This window comes from Capronia epimyces (assembly GCF_000585565.1).
Source record: "Capronia epimyces CBS 606.96 chromosome Unknown aczIQ-supercont1.11, whole genome shotgun sequence".
Lineage (NCBI taxonomy): Eukaryota > Fungi > Ascomycota > Eurotiomycetes > Chaetothyriales > Herpotrichiellaceae > Capronia > Capronia epimyces.
In genome coordinates, this window is record NW_006912914.1 from 1,098,058 (window position 1) to 1,116,011 (window position 17,954).

The following is a 17,954-nucleotide window of genomic DNA, read 5'->3' on the forward strand; positions in this document are numbered from 1 at the left end:
CCGAAACGCGCGCGCGACGGTGTGGTGTCTGCGGCAACGTCGGACACAACTCTAGAACCTGTCAAGTAGTGATTACTTCGTCTGAAGAAGAGGAATTTAAGTAGTTACAAACATTTCTATGCGTTGTGGTTGCGTGTAGGTCAAAAATGTCGAGGTGGTCGGGTTGAGGTGTTTCACTCGCTTGTCTGTTTCACTCGCTTATCATGCACGTTATATATAACTTATAACTAGAGATATTATTACTTATAAGAGGAAGTTACCTATTAGCGATAGCGCCCTCTTATTAATTATTTATTAGTTATTAGTTATTATTATTATTATTATTATTATTATTATTATTATTATTATTATTATTATTATTATTTTTCAGCCGCCGCTATTGCCGGGCCGGTGACGGCGACCTTGATGGCGTACAGGTGAGGCATCAGGGAACGGAGGCATCGGGGTTGGGATGTATTGCGGATGGGAGGTATTAGAGATGGGAGACATCGGGGATGGCAGGTATCAGGGATAGGAGGCATCGGGGATGGGAGGTATTGCGGATAGGAGGCGACTTGGAGTGGCGGCCATCGCAGGAGCAACAGCAACATCCCACGACCAGGAGATCAGAGACGGAAGGGGATGAGGGTGACTTGGTGGCACTTCAGGCGAACGGCGGGTTTGAGGCAATGGGGGTGGAGGGCGACTATGAGCGGCGGTCAACGCAGGAGGAAGTGAGATGCAACGGTCGGGTGTTGGAGATTTGGTCTTGTATCTCTTGAGAATGGTCAACACCATGATTTGAGACGTTTCAGTGTCAATAACAACTTGCTCTATCTGAGGTCTGCAGGAAGATGTTCGATTTCGACGACGACTTGCTTGAAGGTGGTGTCGTTGGCCTCAGGAAACCAGACAGGGAAAACTGCTCGACTGACAACAACCAGGTCACTCTGGTGCGAGGTAGGTGTGCAAGGCATGGTGAAGAAACAAGAAGGATGCAAAGAACATCTTGCTCGCAGGTCCTGATAATAAGCTGCTCAGGAATTTGCTTGGCAGTGATGAAATGATGCCCGGGTGAAGGTGATGTCACAGAACTTCGAGCCACTGTCCTCGTTTGAAGTCGGAATGGGGGAGTTTTGATGTGGAGGTATCGCAGGCAGTCACGAAAGCGACAGCTTAGCATGGCAAATATGCAGACCGACTGAATGGGTGCGCTTTAGACCGGGAGGACATAGAAAGGCATCAATCTATATCTCAAACACACACGACGCAGGCGCTGGCAGTCGCTGCCATTTTCGGCAATTCCTTCCAAGCTGGGGAGCAGGTTCCTGATCCAGCCTCACCGGCCGAGGGCATGGAGGACCTCCAGGTTGGGGAGGCAATAATTGACAATGGAAGCTGCCGGGGAACAGGCCTTCTGAAAAAATGTCCGTCTCGAAAGTGCATACGCTTACTGTACTCGTTAGCCACGTTCAACAATACCCATTGCCTTTCCGCTACACTTTGATTGTGAAGGTGTATAAGTGTTCGCAATGTCCAACTACTGTGCATTCTCACTTGGAAGGGATGTATCCTGGCCTTTGGCGCCCGCTCCTATCACTCTTCGATCTATCTTTACTCTTGACACACATCAAACTCGAAGGCACGGGAGTCTCTCGATTCTCCATCAAGAGTTCTGACCGCGTATGCAAGAACAACGCTTAGAACAACGCTTAGAACAGCTGAACCAACGAGCCTTTGTGATCTCTCCGAAAAATCCTCATCGCTGTCCTCTCCGAGCCACTGCGCAGATGAAAAGCAGCACTCCACAGCAGTCCGAATCACTCGCCCTCCGCTTTGGTCCAAGGCCGTCCAGTCTTCCCGTGATTGCTCTGAGTTTGTCGTGCAGGAAAACGAGTCAGCAGAAGAGATTAGGATGGAGATATCAAAATAGGACAAAATGCATTATCATGTCCACGAGAATCTCGGCCTGGCTTTCCATCGACTGTGCAACGTTCATGGATCCAACTTCACATTTGCCGAGTACATTTGTCCCTTCTTTCTCTGGCCACAAGATGCAAGCTCAGTGGCAATGCATCCGCTCGTCCTCTTCTTCATCTGCTCAAGAGAAGGAAAGCCAATTGCCCATGAGAGGTCGAAGATGTACAACTGCCATCGATCCCAAGAAGGTGCCCGCGTCTCTGCAAGCTCGGCTATATCACAAAAGACTTCTCCGTCATCTCTTAGAGGCCAGCTTGGCCTAGACAACCTATTCAATTGATAGCTTCAAAGAAGACGGGCAGCTGTATCATTGGCTATTCCTATGTTACACTTGGCCGGCGAAGGTCTCGCAACGTCCATCGACGATCGACCACTCAATGTTGTCTCCGCGGTTGGCATTGAAGCTCCTGTTACAGCATAGTCGACGAATCTTTGGGCTCTAGACAATGCTTGTGGAACGGACAAGGCGCCAAGTGTGGTCATTGGGTCCGTACCTTTTCCTATTCATAACTTGCCAATTTTTTCCAGGAACTTGCCCAGGAACTGGTCGTGAATCTCTGTCTGAAGATAGATTCGATTCGCGGTGACGCACGCATGGCCGGCATTTCCCCACTTCAGGGATATTGAAGAATCCACAGCATGATCGATATCGGTGTTGTTGAATACAATAGAAGGACAGTTGCCGCCCAACTCTAATGTCAGTTTCTCGATGCCGACGGCACAGTGACTTGTTATGACCTGGCCTACTCTCGTCGAACCTGTGAACGTGACTTGGCTGACAAGTGGATGCTTGCAAAGGGCCTCACTAAGGCCTGGGGTATTGTCCAGATCAGTTGTCAGAACATTGAACACTGCAGCAGCTTCAAAGCCAGCCTTGATGGCCAAATCTGCAAGGACCAGCGCAGCCAATGGCGTTTCGGGTGATGGCTTCACGATCCTGGTGCAGCCTGCAGCTAACTCTGCTCCAGCCTTTCTCAACACCATGGCGATTAGAAAGTTCCAGGATACCAGAGCGACCGCTACTCCTATGGACTGCTTCTACCACATCGGGCACATCCTCAATACTGTTGCGAGGGCATGTGGCGATGACTTCATCCGTGCTAAGGTCTTGAGGTGATCAGTAGGTGCTTTCAAACATTTCTTTTGTTATAGCTTCTCTACTTTTCTGCAGGTCGTCAGCAACGAGCGACGCGACGGGTACGGCGGCAGCGTGGCCAACCGGTCGCACCTCGTCGACACGGTCATGAAGGCCCTGGTCGACGTCGTGGGCCCGGTGCGCGTCGGCCTCCGCCTGAGCCTCTGGAGACGCTTCCAGAGGATAACGATGCAGGACCTGATCCCGGCGTTTTCCGACTTCATCACAAAAGCCAGCCTACTCGGCTGGCGTACCTCCACTTGGTCGAATCACGCATCTCGGGCTCTGAAGGCGACGACGACTACGGAGAGTCTGACTGACTCGACTTTGCGTCTGAGCTCAGGAAGGCATCGATCCTCATCGATGAACACCATCCAGACAAAAACATCGTCATCATGTTTGGGAGACACTTCATCGCCAATCCCGATCTGGTGTACAAGATCAAGGCAGGCGTGGCGCTGAGTGCGTACCGTCGCCCGACTTTCTATGTCAAAAAGTCACCCCTGGGCTTTGTGGACTACCACTCAGCAAGGAGTACCTGGGCAACCTCCCCATTTCCACCACTGCTACTTCATGAAAGAACCTCACATAAGTGGGACTACTAGACGGATACTATACATTCTTCCAGCACCAACAAAGCTCAATAACGCGTCTCTGACTGGTCACAAGTGCATTCCAGATCGCTGGACAGTGAAAGAGTATAGAAATGTGATTCGAGGACGAGCGCGCAGTCAAGCAACGTTTGGCTCAAGATGATGTCGCTCTTGAAACGCGTGGCTAAGCTGATAAGATGGACTGAATGGGAGGAATTGCACAGAAAAATTGAAGAAAGTATGCATATCTAAATGGCCTTTCACGTCAACGCCAGACTGGTCCTACCATCGCTCAATGCAATTGAGTCGATTTCTACTTGAGATTGTTCAAAACAACAGCACTAGCAGCACTCAAGTTCAACTAGTAGTTGCAGTATCTCTGGGCCTTATTTTCGCCGAATTCGGTGGTGTTTCCTATCTTCCCAGCCATGGCATCCAGCGGCATAGCTGTCCTCCCAGGGTTTGTAAGAAGCAATGATTGACCTTTGTACTCGTGCCGCTGGCGCCACAATTCGTAGTTTTATTGCCATGTGAATCGGTACTAGCATGCTCCTTCACAGCCATAAAGGAGCACTGCACCACTTCCCGCTGACCCGATATTGAACACCGAGTCGGACGGCTTCGCACTCCACAATGAAATCCTATTTGCCTTCCAGCCAACCCGCCCGGAAGTCATGTCTCATCTGTTACGGAGTCTCAACAGAAGAAGGCGGTTTACCATCAATAACGCGTGCAATCATAGGCAAAGGTAATGCGCCAGTGTCACAGCTGGAAAGATTACAGCCCGAGTTATACGGATGAGGCGCCAGCGAGTTGCCGTTCTCTTTGATGTAGAGCGGGCTGCTCAGGTCCATAACATTGCTCTCTATTCGCAGTCTCCGAAGAATGCAGAGCGAGACCTACCCAGATCTCTGAACCATCTCCGCTTTCTCACATCCCACATCTCCTTTCTTCCAGCCTTGATTGCCCGCCCCACTCATTTCTTCAGTTGTGCATACTCGCTCTCGATGGCCTCCTTTGCCTGTTGACACGCGTCCCCGAAGACTTGGAGGATGTCCTTCAGCTTCTTGGCCACCGCCGTGTCGCGAGCAATGGCTTCATCCAGGGCCTTGCCGTCATTTGCAAGATAGTCGACGTCGGTGCTCGCGAATGTGCCGTCCCAATCCGGCCCCGCCAACGGGTCCGAGGTCGAATGTTGAGCCAGTCGCGACGGAGTCTTGAGATTCGCGTAGTAGGGAGCCGATCTCTTGGTCAACTTGGACGCGAAGAGGGGGTAACGCTTGCGAGCCTCGTCGTCCAGCGGCGTCTCGGTCAGTTCTTTGAGATGGGGTGCGAGGATCGTGATGTGCTGGCATCCGAGTTCGGCGGTGGCGAGAACCTCGGCGACATTGGCGTTGCTGCATCGAGAAGGTGAGTAAGAGCCCTGTGGATAGGGGTGGGCAGCTAAGCATACCTGGCAATCACAATCAAGGGCGGCTCTTTGCCGGTCTTTTCGTACAGGCGAGTGTACGTTTCCAAGATGTGAATCAACCTCGCGGACATGGGGTGCTGAAGCAATTGATTGTCAGCGAGAAAGGAGGACCTTTCGGGCAGTGCTGAGGACCATCTTGACAGACCGTGAGAGCAGGATCGGAGCCTTTGTGCATGAGCGACTCGTCTGAGTAGGCTGCGACTTCTGTGGGCCGCGGTGTCAGCTTTGGCCGTCAATGTAATATTTGGCCGCTAGGATTCTTCGAACGTACCATTGAAGTAAGGGCTGATGTAGAGACAGCCTGCCTGGGCGCAGGCGATGGCCTGTGGCAGACCGAACAGCGACGTCCCCAGCATTCGGATCCCCTCGCGGTTCAGCTGCTCGGCCGCCGCCATCGCCGGGCCGGTGACGGCAACCTTGATGGCGTACCGGTCGCGAGACACGCCGGCGTCTCTGAACGCCCGGTCGTACGCGTAGCACTGGGCGAGCACCGCCTCCTTGTCGTAGACGCGGCTGGGTGTGACCTGCACCAAAACACGGCCGGTGATGTTCTCGAGGTTGTTGGCACAGAATTGGACGGACTGGGTCAAGTCAGCACCGAGTCAGCACGCCACTCGACACAAGATGTTCTCCATTTCCGTGCCATCCACAATAGCAACAGGCACGCGACCGAGGAATGGGAAAAGACAAAGACGGCCACGTACCACTCGGTTGAATACTTCTTCCCAACCCTGGTCGCCGAACTCTTTTACCTTGCTCAAGTACAGATCCCGGAACTCGGGCAGCAGCATGGTGTTGCAGCAGATCACCTGGTTCGAGGTCTCTGACCGATTCAGGAACAATGTCAGTGAGCGAGCCCAGGAAACGGAAAGCCTCCTCTCGCCGATTTTCTCTTCACATCGCGGCGGCACGTACGGTTGTGTGGCTTGAATGGCAGTGCCTTTGCCACTCTGGGATCGATCGAGTCAACGTCGACATTGCAAATCTCCTCCAATGCCTCGACCAGGCTCGGGCTTTTCTTCTCCATAGAACCCATGTTTGTTTGCGAGAAATGAAACCCCGATTCAGAGATGATATAGTTTTGCTGAATGAAAACCACAAACCAGGTGTTTACAATTTTAAAACCATCAGCTACGCTTCTCTTGCCGGATTGATGGATTGATATCAGCCTGGCTAAACAACACCCAACTACCGGGAGTCAGGGACCTCAAAGTGTCTCCATACCCAGTCCAGCCGAGCCGCGGCTGGGCATCCGACTTGGGACGCTCGCTGGGTTTCAAGTCCAGCACCGGCAACCAGTAGTGCCTTTCTCTCACTTTGGTTGTCAATCATTGCTTGAACGAACCAATAACTGGGATGTGCGGCCCGTGATGCCGCCTGTTGGGTGCACACTTCGCAGTGAGGGGAGGAGTGGAGGGGGGACAAGGGGCACAGACACCGCCTAGGCATCAGAAGTGGGAACCGCGCCCTTTCCGCTTACCCCCGGTTTCTCCGAAGCAGTGTGCGCCTCTTCAGTTCAGTGGGCATTCAGAAGGCCCCATGGGACTTTGACAGGAGAGATACACAGTGGAAGCTGCAGAGTATGTGGCAACCTCCCTCGGGTTTGAGATGGTCCCCCACGCACCCCTATCGGGCTGCCTGTCTCGGTCGTCTTGATGCCGTGAGGCGGGGCCGTCGCGTTGCCCAACATGACCGACGTTAAAATGGTTCCTGGGTGACTTCTCCAGATTCACCAATGAATCCTGAGCGACGCCCCCGGCCAGTTGACAATATCCCGTTGAATCGTGTCGCCGTGGGAGTTGTGTGTATAGATCGAAGACAAGGAAGAAATCGTGGGACTTTTCCATTCTTTATCCACCATCCCTTGCCGCGGCAACCACTGCAAGAATGGAAGACTTGAGTATCCCAACGGCCAACGATGCCTGTGTCATGCAAAAGCTCGCCACCCTCGGCATGGAGAGTCGGCCGATGCCTCCAGATCCTGAACCATACAGGTAAGAATCGAGAGGTCACGCCTGTGTTGCTGCCGGAGAGCAATGCCTGACGTGAACCCGTCTAGCGTCGTAGTTGCGCCCAAGAAGACGGGCATTTGTGGTTCCGACATGCATGTGTTTCTCGATGGAGTGGTATGTGAATCGAGGAAATCCCCCCCAAGGCAAAGAACTCACACCATGTACAGGCGGGCGAGTCCAAGTTCGAAGATCCTCTAATCCTAGGTCACGAATCTGCCGGGGTTGTGGCCAAGGGTAAGCTTTGTTGACGAGGCTCTCCCCCCGTGTTCCTCTGTGACAAGCCCTTGGATCAACGCCGCTGACGGAGAAGCTCAGTTGGATCGAGAGTGACCACGCTGAAGGTTGGCGACCGAGTGGCCATCGAGGTTAATCTCCCCTCTAGTGTTCCTCTTTCTCACGGGAGTCAAGGGTGCTGACAGGTCATGCTAGCCGGGTATTTGCTGCCTGCGGTGCGAATTCTGCAAAGGCGGAGAGTGTAAGTGAGACTTGCAGTTTCCTTGCGCCCTCAAGCTGTGTATGTCTACCGAACAAGACTCCTGACACGGGAGTACTTGTCTTCTAGATGGTCAATGTGGCGACCTCAAGTTTGCTGCTGCCGACGGGTTCGACGGCACCCTTCAGGGATTCTTCACCATTCCTGCCGACTGGTATGATATTCCCAGAGGTTCCAGCTTCAAGATGCTGGCTACTTGGGACTGACGGGGTTGATATTCAGCTGCTACAAGCTTCCAGCAAACGTGTCCATGGAGGAGGGTGCATTGGTCTGTTTTCTCCGTCCACAGCACATCTGCCCCCCACGAGAAACACCCTGATAGAGGGGCTAACAATCAAAAGGTCGAGCCACTCGCTGTCGCCGTCATGGCGGTCCACAGCGTCGCCAAAATGCCGCATAACGCCAATGTGGCCGTTTTCGGGGCAGGCCCGGTCGGGCTGCTGTAAGTCAAATCCCTCCTCCTGACCTCTGGCTGGGCTCGTGTCGGAAGAGGGACGAGTGACTGATCCGGAGCCTTGCTAAAAACGCGCAGGACTATGGCAGTTGCTAAAGCGCTTGGAGCTCGTCGCATCCTGGCCATCGACGTCCAACCACACCGACTCGAGTTCGCCAAGGGTTATGCGGCCACCGACATCCACGTCGCCAGTCCCAAGGAGCCCGGCGAGGACAACATGACCTACTCCAAACGTCACGTAAGCCGAGCATACCTGACAGCCGTGCTCTTCATCCCGACGAGTCTAACGGTTGTCTACAGGCCAAGATCATCATGGACAAGTTCGGCTTCGGTGAACGCGGCGAGGGCATCGACCTGGTTGTCGAGTGCTCGGGCGCCGAAGTGTGTGTCCAGACGGGCATCTGGCTGGTCAAGCGACGCGGCACCTACGTCCAAGTCGGTGCCGGACCCGCGAATAACTTGATCCCAATGTCGATCTTTGTCAACAAGGAGGTCAAGATGATTGGCAGCTTGAGGGTGAGTGGTGATATTTATGAGTTGGCAGACTCAGACTCTACGAAATGCTGTACGACGCTGGACAGACCAAGGCTGAATGTTTGATTCCTTTGCTGTAGTACGGTCCAGGATGCTACGCCATGGCCATCGACCTCGTTCGCCAAGGGCGCCTCAACCTCAAACCTCTATTGACTCATAGGTATGTCTCAACACTGCAGGAACGAAGAGTCGAAGAGTCCTTTCGCGGTTGCGGGCCAACGGACTGACCGTTATAGGTTCCCCTTCGCCGATGCAATGCTGGCCTTCGAGACCACCCGAAAGGGGACGGGCCCAGATGGCAAGATGGCGATCAAGACCATCAGTGAGTTTTCCCCGACCTCCTCCAGGCTCATGTTGTGCGCTGTCTGACCATGGTGAACCCACACAGTCGATGGACCGTTAGCCCATTGAAGCATAGAACGATCCTAATGGCGCACGTGGTGTTGTTCCAAAGAGCGACTACATACACCGGGAGTCCCTGCTTGTTTTACTAGATTACATCGGTGCATATGCTGCAGAGGAGGACATTGGTGGCCCAGCGCCACTTAGGGAATACTGATCTGGTCAACATCAGGCGACTCGAGCACTGGGACTTGTGAGGCACAAGCCAGGTTTGAAGATGGTGAACAGATGACCGACCATACATAGAGGACGCGTTATTTAGTTTGTGTTGGCTCCAAAGACTGGATGGACGGGGACTCTCAAGAGCAACACAATGAATCAACGCAACAAAAGCCAGCCTGGAGACCCATGCCCCTGGTCTTCAATCACAATACAAGAAAATTGAACACAGCTGGACAGTATCCAGATTCTGAAGTCTTCTGGGGCGTGATGGTGGGCAATCTGCCACATTCTCGCACAGTAGGTACTAATAAGACCGATTCGGCATCGCGGAGAAAAGTCAGGAGTTGCTTTCTGGGCCTGCTGATGCTCGTGATGCACGAGTTTGCCCCGACGTAGTGTTCTAGACGTTCAGGCAGGAGACACGGCGGTATGGCGGGTACCCAACCGCCGCCAACCAGTCCGTCCGCTCCCAGCCACTCTACAAGAAGCCTTCCCAAGTCCCCCTCGGCCGTCGGTGGACAGCGATCGGGTGGCTCTGTTGTGGAAAGCCTCTTCGCCGACCGTCTCGCACCCTCCTTGGCTGTGGGCCATTTCTCGTTGCCAAAGACGTCGAAGCATAAGATCTGGGTCGATAAGTTCAGTCTCGATCTTCGTCGTGGCCGTGCCAGTCAGCTGTTGACCACGACCACCGGCAGTAAGACCACAGCCACAGCGTCGAAGCATCATCGCCCTCTTACTTGGCCTTCGCCTTCGCTACCCATCTCCTTAGTAGAGGCTCTAACCCTCCCGAGTCCGCCACGATGCGGACACGCCATTTTGTCAATGACCCCGTCCAGTTGGTCGCCGCGGCTCTCAAATCTCACACCGTCATCCGGCCTGAGTTGAGGCTCGACGCCGACAACCAGGTCCTGTACGCGCCGCGGAGGACAGGTCAGACGTCGATCATCTCGGGCGGCGGCTCTGGACACGAACCGTCCTTTACCGGCTTCGTGGGTGAAGGGTTCCTCTCGGCGAGCGTGGCGGGCGGAATCTTCGCGTCCCCCTCGTCGCGGCAGGTGCTGGCGGCCATCGAGAACGTTGAGCACTCGGAAGGCGTGCTGGTGACTGTCATGAACTACACGGGGGACGTGCTGAACTTTGGGGTCGCCGTCGAGAAAGCACGGGCGAGGAACCCGGCCCTGCAGATCGAGACCCTGGTGGTGGGCGACGACGTCTGCGTCCCTCGAAGTAGGATTGGAAAGGTTGGCCGGCGGGGGATCGCGGGCACGGTGCTCGTCCACAAGGTCACCGGAGCCATGGCCGCGGCCGGCTACAAGCTGCGGGACGTGGCTCGAGTCGGGAGGCTCGTCGCCGCCAACCTGGCGAGCGCCGGCGTAAGCCTGAGTCGAGTCCATGTGCCGGGACATCCTCCTAGTCAGGAGGAGTCCGGCGAGAGCAGCGCCGATCCAATCGAACTGGGCATGGGAATTCACAACGAGGCCGGCTGTGACTGGAGGAGCGGCGTCGACGCCGAACTGCCGGCCGTTGTGCGCGCCATCTTACGGCAACTACTGGATGTCGGCGACACGGAACGGAATTTCCTGCCAAACCCGACCAAAGATGCCATTCTCTTGGTGAACAATCTCGGTGCTCTAAGCGTGTTGGAGTTAGGGGCCGTGGTGAGCGAGGTCGCGGATCAACTACGACAGGACTACCAGATACGACCCATCCGCGTCTTCGCCGGGACCTTCATGACTAGCTTGGACGGACCGGGATTCTCCGTCAGCCTGCTCAACAACGTGGACACGGGCGTCGAGTCGAGCCTCGTTGCCCTCCTCGACGCGCCGAGCAACGTGAGCGGCTGGCACGCTTCCACGAGAGTGTCGGCCCCAAAATCGACGCCGGAGGAGGCCGGGGCTTCGCCGACGTCGAGACAGGAGGCGACAACAGGGGACGAGCCAAAGAGCAACCTCAAGTGTGACATGGGACAGACGACCCGTCGTCTCCGGGCCGGGTTGGAAGCCCTCGAGGCTGCCGAGCCCGACGTCACAAAGTACGACAGTGTCGTGGGGGATGGAGATTGCGGCACGACCCTTAAATTGGGAGCAGAAGGTGAGTTTGACAAACAATCGGTGAGCTCAACGGGACTCAGGACGCTCACTGACGAACACCACGAACAACCAGGCATCTTACGGCAGATCTCGAAGGCGCCGCCCCGAGACATTGTTGACCTTCTCATCCGAGCCACGGCCAGCGTCGAAGAGACCATGCAAGGCACGTCGGGCGCTCTGTACGCCATCTTCCTCAACAAGCTGACACACCACGTCCGCCTCCGCGTGCACGAGGCTGTCCCGGTGGACGTCGAATTTTGGATCGACGCTCTCGACTCGGCCCTCGCGGCGTTGACCCAATACACGTCGGCCCGGCCGGGCGACCGGACCATGATGGACGCCCTGGTCCCTTTCATCGCGGCTCTCCGCGATACTCGGAGTCTCAAGGCGGCCAGTCAAGCGGCGCAGGAAGGAGCAGTGGCCACGAAATCGATGCGGCCGGCCTTTGGGCGGACCGTGTACATTGGGAACGAAGACACCTGGATGGGAGAGATTCCGGACCCCGGAGCGTGGGGGCTGGCACAGTTTCTGCAAGGGCTGGCGAGCTAGAGGCAACGAACAGACATAGAGATAGCCGTCAACTCTCTAGTTCAACATTCAGACGCTGTAGTAATCTTGAGAAAGGTGATCAAGGACATGGGGCGCGGTGTTCACGACTAGGTCGCGATGGTAGCCGTCTACATAACCCTACCCTAGTACTATGTAGATGTAGATGCATGATGGAATGTGAAACGCTGTCATCAGGCTCCGGATGATGTTCGCCCGTGTAGGGGTAGATTCTGCCTATCAGGAAACGGCTGATCTGGTGGCAATATGCAACCCCCCTTTACCCTAAGCCTCGGCCTCCAGTGCTCCACCTCGTTAATCTGGGCACCGGACACCCCCTGTGGGGGAGAGAGTAGATAAACCCAACCAAGGCCTCGTCCGGAGTGGGACATGTATTCATGATCACTTCACCTGTCTGAACCAGCATCAGCATCAGGATGAACTACCCGCGCAGGCGAGCCCCGATTGCATGCAATCTATGTCGACAAAGGTACAGTTGAGCTTTCCGCACCAATGCCCCCGGTCAAGGTCCAACCGTCGCTGATGCGTGAAGAGCAGAAAACGGCGATGCAATGGCGAGAAGCCCGCCTGTAGAATGTGCCGTGACTCCAACACCAGGTGTGAGTATCAAGATGGGTCTGGGTCGAGCGAGAAGTATGTCCACGACCATTCACTCGCACATATAATGTCAGGGTCGTGACCATGTTAACAAGCACCCTTTACCTCGGCCATAGGGGCGGCGAAGAAAGCCTTAGAAGCCCGTCTCCAGCCACACTGCTGCGACGACTGGGCGAGCTGGAGCAGATGCTCCAACATCAGAAGGAGCTTGTCTCCAAGCTGTCCACGTCCACCACTCCTCAACTACCGATGACGACCGACGACGACGAGGACGCCTCGGCGGGCCTAAGCCTGGCATCTCCCGAGGGACACCCGCCACGACGGTTGTCGACACCACCACGGCGGGCATCTGTGCCACCACCCGCATTCGTGGTCGGTGGCTTCACGCCCTTTACGCACTTGACGCCCCTCACGCACCACCGCAGCGACAGTTCGTACGCGGGGGACCTTTCAGAACCGTCTCACGAGCCACTCCCCCGCAACAGCAGGCCGCCGACTGATCGGGACGGCGATGAAGAAGTGCCTCTGACCATCCCCGTGGGCCACAACACAGCGACGGCCAGTCTGTTCTCTAACCGACTCGTCCGGAGCCTGGTCGGCGACTACCCGGAGGACCTGTTCTTCCAGATCGAACAGTCGCAGCCGCTGTCGGTGTCGCCAGCGGCGTCGCACTACGCACCACTGCCAGAGGTGCTGGCGTCGTTGAACCTGGAAAGGTCCCACACCAACGCGCTTGTGGCCGGCTTCTTCGCGCGTGTCCACGGCTACCATCCGCTCCTCGACCGGCCGACCTTTATGGCCCGGCAGTACGAGCGCCTGCAGGCCACGGGGCCCCAACCGGACGCGGACACGGCCTTGTGCCTGGTCGTGTTCGCGCTGGGACGCTTGACCTCGACCCCGACCCCGGGAGATGCTGCCGGTCGTGATGAGGAGAGCGAGAACTACTTCGCCGCTGCGTACACGCTGCTCCTGCTCCGCTGGCCCGAGTCGTTCGGGTCGGACACGTCCCTGGTCCTCGGCCTGGTATACGCCGCGCTCTATCTCTGCTACATGGTGAGGCCGTTGCACGCGTCGAGGCTCATCCACATGGCCTCGTATAGTCTTCAGTTGATGACCAACCAGTACGCTCCGTCTATCTTCTGCACGGCCCGGTATTAACAATCAGACTGTCAGATTGTACATCAGCTCGGTGCCTCAAGATAGCAAGGATCATATCTGTCGACTATGCTGGGTGTGTTTCGTGCTGGAATGGTAGGGCATGGCTGCTCTGACACTGGCACTGGCTGACCGGGAGACACTATAGTGATAGCCTGGCCGAGTTCCATCTACCACGCAGCGGGATTGAAGTCCTCATCGACAAGCTGCCCTTCCCTCGGTTCGACAACCAGAACGATCCCGACGCCCTCGCGAGCCTGGCCGCCTGCTCCATCCGCCGACTCCTGAACCGGATTCACAGCACCATCTATTCTAACAGCAACGGCAATGGCAATGGCAACGGCCTTCCAACCTCGACAACACCATATGCCGTCGCCGGCCCGACTTTGAGTTCTTCATTCGCCAGCGACACGGCATCGACCATGGACGGCTGTGGCGGGCCGACCATCACCTCACTCTGGGCCATCTGCATGGAACTCATGCGTCAGCTCGACACCTGGTACCAGTCGCTGCCTGACCTGATCCGACCGGACCTGTCGCTGACGTCTTCGCCGCCGCGCGACGTGCGCAGCGCCTGGCTGTGTCTTCGGTACTGGTCGACCAAGCACATCATCTACCGGCCCTTTGTCCTCTTCGTGGTCAACCTGGAGGGCGGCGCCGACACGCTGCCACTGCCACTGCCGCCTCATATCCTCAGCAGCTGCTACCTCTGCGTCGAGAGCTGCCGCAACTACATCGCCATCGCCTCCCATGTCCTCGTCCAGCGCACCCCCTACACCTGGATGATCTTGCATTCGTATGTGTGTCCCGTTGAGTCGTTGTACTGTACTAAACCGCCGCAGCGTGTTGGCCTGCACTTTCGTCCTGGCCATGACCTCACGCAGCCCGCTGCTAAAATCGGGAGTTCCAGACATAAGCCGGCTGTTGACCTCCATCATCCAAGCCACCCAGACCTGGGCCACTCCCGACTCCAGCGCCGAATCCATCATCTGGATGCTCCAGACCATCCAGCAAAAGGGGCGATTCAGGACGAGTCCGGGGCCTGGATAGCAGATGATGAGTCCCCGGTAAGATCCTCTCTCTCTCTCGCCCGAGGCTCTCTGCCTCCCATCCTACAGTAGGCTCGTGCGTCTATTGCGGGAAGCCTCTTGCGGCATCTTGGTGGGGGAAGGACAGCCGCCGTGGAGTGGCACAGAACCAGGGGCTTAGGCGTCCGCGTCAGCACCAGCACCAACACTACTCACCTAGACGATTAGAGCCCCGTAGGCCCAAATCTGCCCCTGTCCCACGGACCACAGGTGTGAAGTCGGCGAGAGCTCACGGCCCAAGGCTTGGAGTGAACGGGTGTGCGGCTAAGCGGAATATGTGCCGCAAACATGCAAACACATATGGCGTCGATCAATTCCATAGTCATTCATCGACGCTGCTGGCGGATCGCTGCGGGCGGGATCCCGCCTCTCGTCCTGGGTTCCACTGATCAAGTCCCCCTCCTAACCCCGGCCTTGTCGCTCATCGCTGACACGATCTGGCACTGCCTGGAACAAGACAGATCCCAGAGTGAGTCTCCAGACTCCCCTCTTCCCCCTCCTCAGGTGATGTTTGTTTGGTCGACGCACGTCCTCTCGCCACTGGGGGTCACTTGAGGATTTCCAGGGAGGCGCAGTGCGTGGTTTCCCGGGCTCTTGCTGCGCGGTATAAAGGAAAATTGTCGACTTCGACAGCAGACCGTTGAGTTATCTCGACGTAGACGCATACAACCTGCGGCATTGACGTTCTCTGCTCTGTCAATACTTATCCTTTTGTGCTTGACAGCTTCGAGGGACTTGCAAGACCCTGTTGTCACCGCCAACATGACCACCACCACCACCACCACACAAACAACCCAGACCTCGGAGTCAAGCCGGTTGAGGTTGGTGTCCAAACCTGGCTTATATAAGCAACACGATATACAATATACTGACACCACCTTTGCCTTTAGGATCAACGTCGACGCTGACCCCGACGCCGAATGGCTGAATGACCTTTGCGAGAATGGCTACGCCGTGGTCAAGGGTGCCATCCCCCGCGAACGCGCGGTACAGTACCAACAGCGGGCGTTCGACTGGCTCCGGTCGTTCGGCAAAGGGTTGGACCTGGAGGACCGGTCGACCTGGACGGCCGAGCACCTGCCGGTGCAGAGCAAGCTCAACACCTTTGACAACTACTGCGTCGTGCACGAAAAGTTCATGTGGGACGCGCGCCTCGAGCCGGGCGTTATCGACGCCTTCACCAAGATTTGGGGCACTGACGAGCTGTTGGTCTCGTTCGACTCCCTGAACGTCACGTTCCCCGGACGCAGCGATAAACCGCCGCGGGCCCCCTGGCCGCACGTCGACCAGTCCCCTCACAAACGCGGCCTCCACTGCGTCCAGGGCATCATTAACCTCAGCCACGCTGGGCCGGAAGACGGCTCGCTCGTGGTGCTACCCGGGTCGCACAAATACACGGCCGAGTTCTTCGATACGCAGACCGACCGCGACTCGTGGCCCACTATCGACTGGCGCCGCTTCAGCGAGGACGAGATGGCGTGGTTCGCCTCAAAAGGTCTGAAGGCCGTCAAGGTCGAGGCTGAACCCGGCGACCTGATCGTCTGGGACTCGCGCACCGTGCACTACGGGGGCGAGCCGACCGACAAGAGTGACGTGGTCCGGACCGTCATCTACGCCTCGTACGCGCCCGCTAAGCTCGCGGCTCCGGAGGCCCTCGAGGAGAAGCGCCGCGTCTTCGACGTCCACGGCGCCACCACCCACTGGGCCCACGACAACATCTGGCTGCGCCCGCAGCTCGCCCACCTGCCCGACGGCTCCCTTGACCCCCAGAACCGGTCGGAGCCGCTTGAGAAGCCCGAGTTGACCGACCGATTGTTGCAATTGGCTGGCTTGAAACCGTACTGAGCGCTTCAATATGATCCTCCTTGTCCCTAGTGGTTCGTGTATATAGTTCTAGAATCGGACGGATTTAATGTAGCAAACGAAAGAACCAACAAGATTACACAAGTCGGCCAGACTTCCTCAGTAAGACCCGGGCCATTCCCACATAGCCATAATCCACCCACGTCTATAGAGACATCTCATTATCCCACGCCACCTATAGGCGTGGAAAGTCCAGGCGGAAGGCGGCGTAGGGTCCATTCCCGCATAAACTAAGATATATAGCTCATATATTAACACCCGTCTACCCTCATTCTCCCTCCTTCAACAGACTTGGTGCTTCTCCAATACCCGTAGTCCTTTCGCGACCTTTTCCATTTTAAAGGGTCACATCTCAGCCAGCAAAAAGGTGACTACGACAGCATGACCCAGGGGGAGAGCGCGGAAGTACAAGGGCTGGTGGAAGTCGATCGACTCGCGCGGAAATTACTTTGTAAGTTTTTATGGAGGGTTTACAGCCAGGGAATCATCAATTTAACATGTTTTCTTCTCTCTCTCCGCCAAAAGCCAGGTTCGATTCGAGCAGGTCATCATCGCCGCAGGAGTCAAAGAGGATCGTCGTGGGGATTGCAGGTGTGCCGGGGTCGGGCAAGACGACGTTGGCCAGCCTGACCGCTGCCAGGGTCAACGAATTGTATCTTGAATCACACCGAGACGAAGACCCGGTCGCCGTGGCCGTGCCCATGGACGGCTTCCACTACACGCGGGAGCACCTCGCCGGCATGGCCAACGCGGCCGAGGCCATCCACCGCCGGGGCGCGGCCTTCACCTTCGACGCCGAGGGCTTCCGTCGCCTGATCGAGTCTTTGACCGCTCCTGAATCCAAGACAGTGACCGCGCCGTCGTTCGACCACGCGACCAAGGACCCCGTCGCCGATGCCATCACGATCCCGCCTTCGACCCGCATCGTCCTGGTCGAGGGCAACTACTGCGCCTTGGACAAACCCGTGTGGCGGGACGCGGCCGCCCTGCTGACAGAGCGCTGGTTCATCGACACGCCCCCCAGCCTGGCGCACCAGCGCCTCGCCACCCGGCACCTCGCCAGCGGCATTGTCGCCACCGCCGAAGAGGGTTGGGCCCGCGCCACCGGACCCGACGACCTTAACGCGCAGGAGATCCGCGCGTGTCGGCTGCCGTGCGACGAGGTGTTGCTTATCACATAGAGTGGAACAGTTTTACGTATGCGAACTGGCCCCCGAGAGAGTCTTAGAGACGGAGGGGGAGAAGAATGATAGAGCAGGGCAGGATAAGGTAAAACGAGCGACTAGAAGATCCTATTAAATAGTGAACTGGAAAGAGATGATTGTCGACACCACGATTCGGGAGAAAACATATCATTGGTTAGAAATGCATCCGTCTAG

At 56.4% G+C, this 17,954-nt stretch overlaps 8 protein-coding genes across 8 annotated transcripts; 6 read left to right on the forward strand and 2 right to left on the reverse strand.

Moving 5' to 3' along the window:
- Window positions 1-2,463: 2,463 nt before the first annotated feature.
- A1O3_10450 (succinate-semialdehyde dehydrogenase) lies at window positions 2,464-2,943 on the reverse strand (the record flags this gene model as incomplete). Its single annotated transcript, XM_007740540.1, has 1 exon — window positions 2,464-2,943. One exon carries the CDS (start codon window positions 2,941-2,943, stop codon window positions 2,464-2,466), a length of 480 nt encoding a protein of 159 aa, XP_007738730.1.
- A 43-nt stretch (window positions 2,944-2,986) lies between these two features.
- Window positions 2,987-3,699, forward strand: A1O3_10451 (uncharacterized protein; the record flags this gene model as incomplete). Its single annotated transcript, XM_007740541.1, has 3 exons — window positions 2,987-3,064; window positions 3,131-3,404; window positions 3,473-3,699. The coding sequence occupies 3 exons, from the start codon at window positions 2,987-2,989 to the stop codon at window positions 3,697-3,699; spliced, it is 579 nt and encodes a 192-aa protein (XP_007738731.1).
- A 964-nt stretch (window positions 3,700-4,663) lies between these two features.
- On the reverse strand, window positions 4,664-5,949 carry A1O3_10452 (uncharacterized protein; the record flags this gene model as incomplete). The annotated part of the gene is made up of 5 exons (XM_007740542.1): window positions 4,664-5,084; window positions 5,141-5,235; window positions 5,304-5,362; window positions 5,430-5,739; window positions 5,863-5,949. 5 exons carry the CDS (start codon window positions 5,947-5,949, stop codon window positions 4,664-4,666), a joined length of 972 nt encoding a protein of 323 aa, XP_007738732.1.
- A 1,245-nt stretch (window positions 5,950-7,194) lies between these two features.
- On the forward strand, window positions 7,195-9,020 carry A1O3_10453 (uncharacterized protein; the record flags this gene model as incomplete). The annotated part of the gene is made up of 11 exons (XM_007740543.1): window positions 7,195-7,284; window positions 7,338-7,404; window positions 7,486-7,535; window positions 7,600-7,645; window positions 7,733-7,817; window positions 7,886-7,931; window positions 8,005-8,105; window positions 8,196-8,355; window positions 8,418-8,633; window positions 8,732-8,811; window positions 8,888-9,020. The coding sequence occupies 11 exons, from the start codon at window positions 7,195-7,197 to the stop codon at window positions 9,018-9,020; spliced, it is 1,074 nt and encodes a 357-aa protein (XP_007738733.1).
- A 995-nt stretch (window positions 9,021-10,015) lies between these two features.
- On the forward strand, window positions 10,016-11,854 carry A1O3_10454 (uncharacterized protein; the record flags this gene model as incomplete). Its single annotated transcript, XM_007740544.1, has 2 exons — window positions 10,016-11,306; window positions 11,379-11,854. The coding sequence occupies 2 exons, from the start codon at window positions 10,016-10,018 to the stop codon at window positions 11,852-11,854; spliced, it is 1,767 nt and encodes a 588-aa protein (XP_007738734.1).
- A 699-nt stretch (window positions 11,855-12,553) lies between these two features.
- A1O3_10455 (uncharacterized protein) lies at window positions 12,554-14,674 on the forward strand (the record flags this gene model as incomplete). The annotated part of the gene is made up of 4 exons (XM_007740545.1): window positions 12,554-13,590; window positions 13,643-13,720; window positions 13,773-14,420; window positions 14,467-14,674. 4 exons carry the CDS (start codon window positions 12,554-12,556, stop codon window positions 14,672-14,674), a joined length of 1,971 nt encoding a protein of 656 aa, XP_007738735.1.
- An 800-nt stretch (window positions 14,675-15,474) lies between these two features.
- A1O3_10456 (uncharacterized protein) lies at window positions 15,475-16,557 on the forward strand (the record flags this gene model as incomplete). The annotated part of the gene is made up of 1 exon (XM_007740546.1): window positions 15,475-16,557. The coding sequence occupies one exon, from the start codon at window positions 15,475-15,477 to the stop codon at window positions 16,555-16,557; it is 1,083 nt and encodes a 360-aa protein (XP_007738736.1).
- Window positions 16,558-17,072: 515 nt separating this feature from the next.
- Window positions 17,073-17,756, forward strand: A1O3_10457 (uncharacterized protein; the record flags this gene model as incomplete). Its single annotated transcript, XM_007740547.1, has 1 exon — window positions 17,073-17,756. The coding sequence occupies one exon, from the start codon at window positions 17,073-17,075 to the stop codon at window positions 17,754-17,756; it is 684 nt and encodes a 227-aa protein (XP_007738737.1).
- Between the last annotated feature and the right edge of the window lie 198 nt (window positions 17,757-17,954).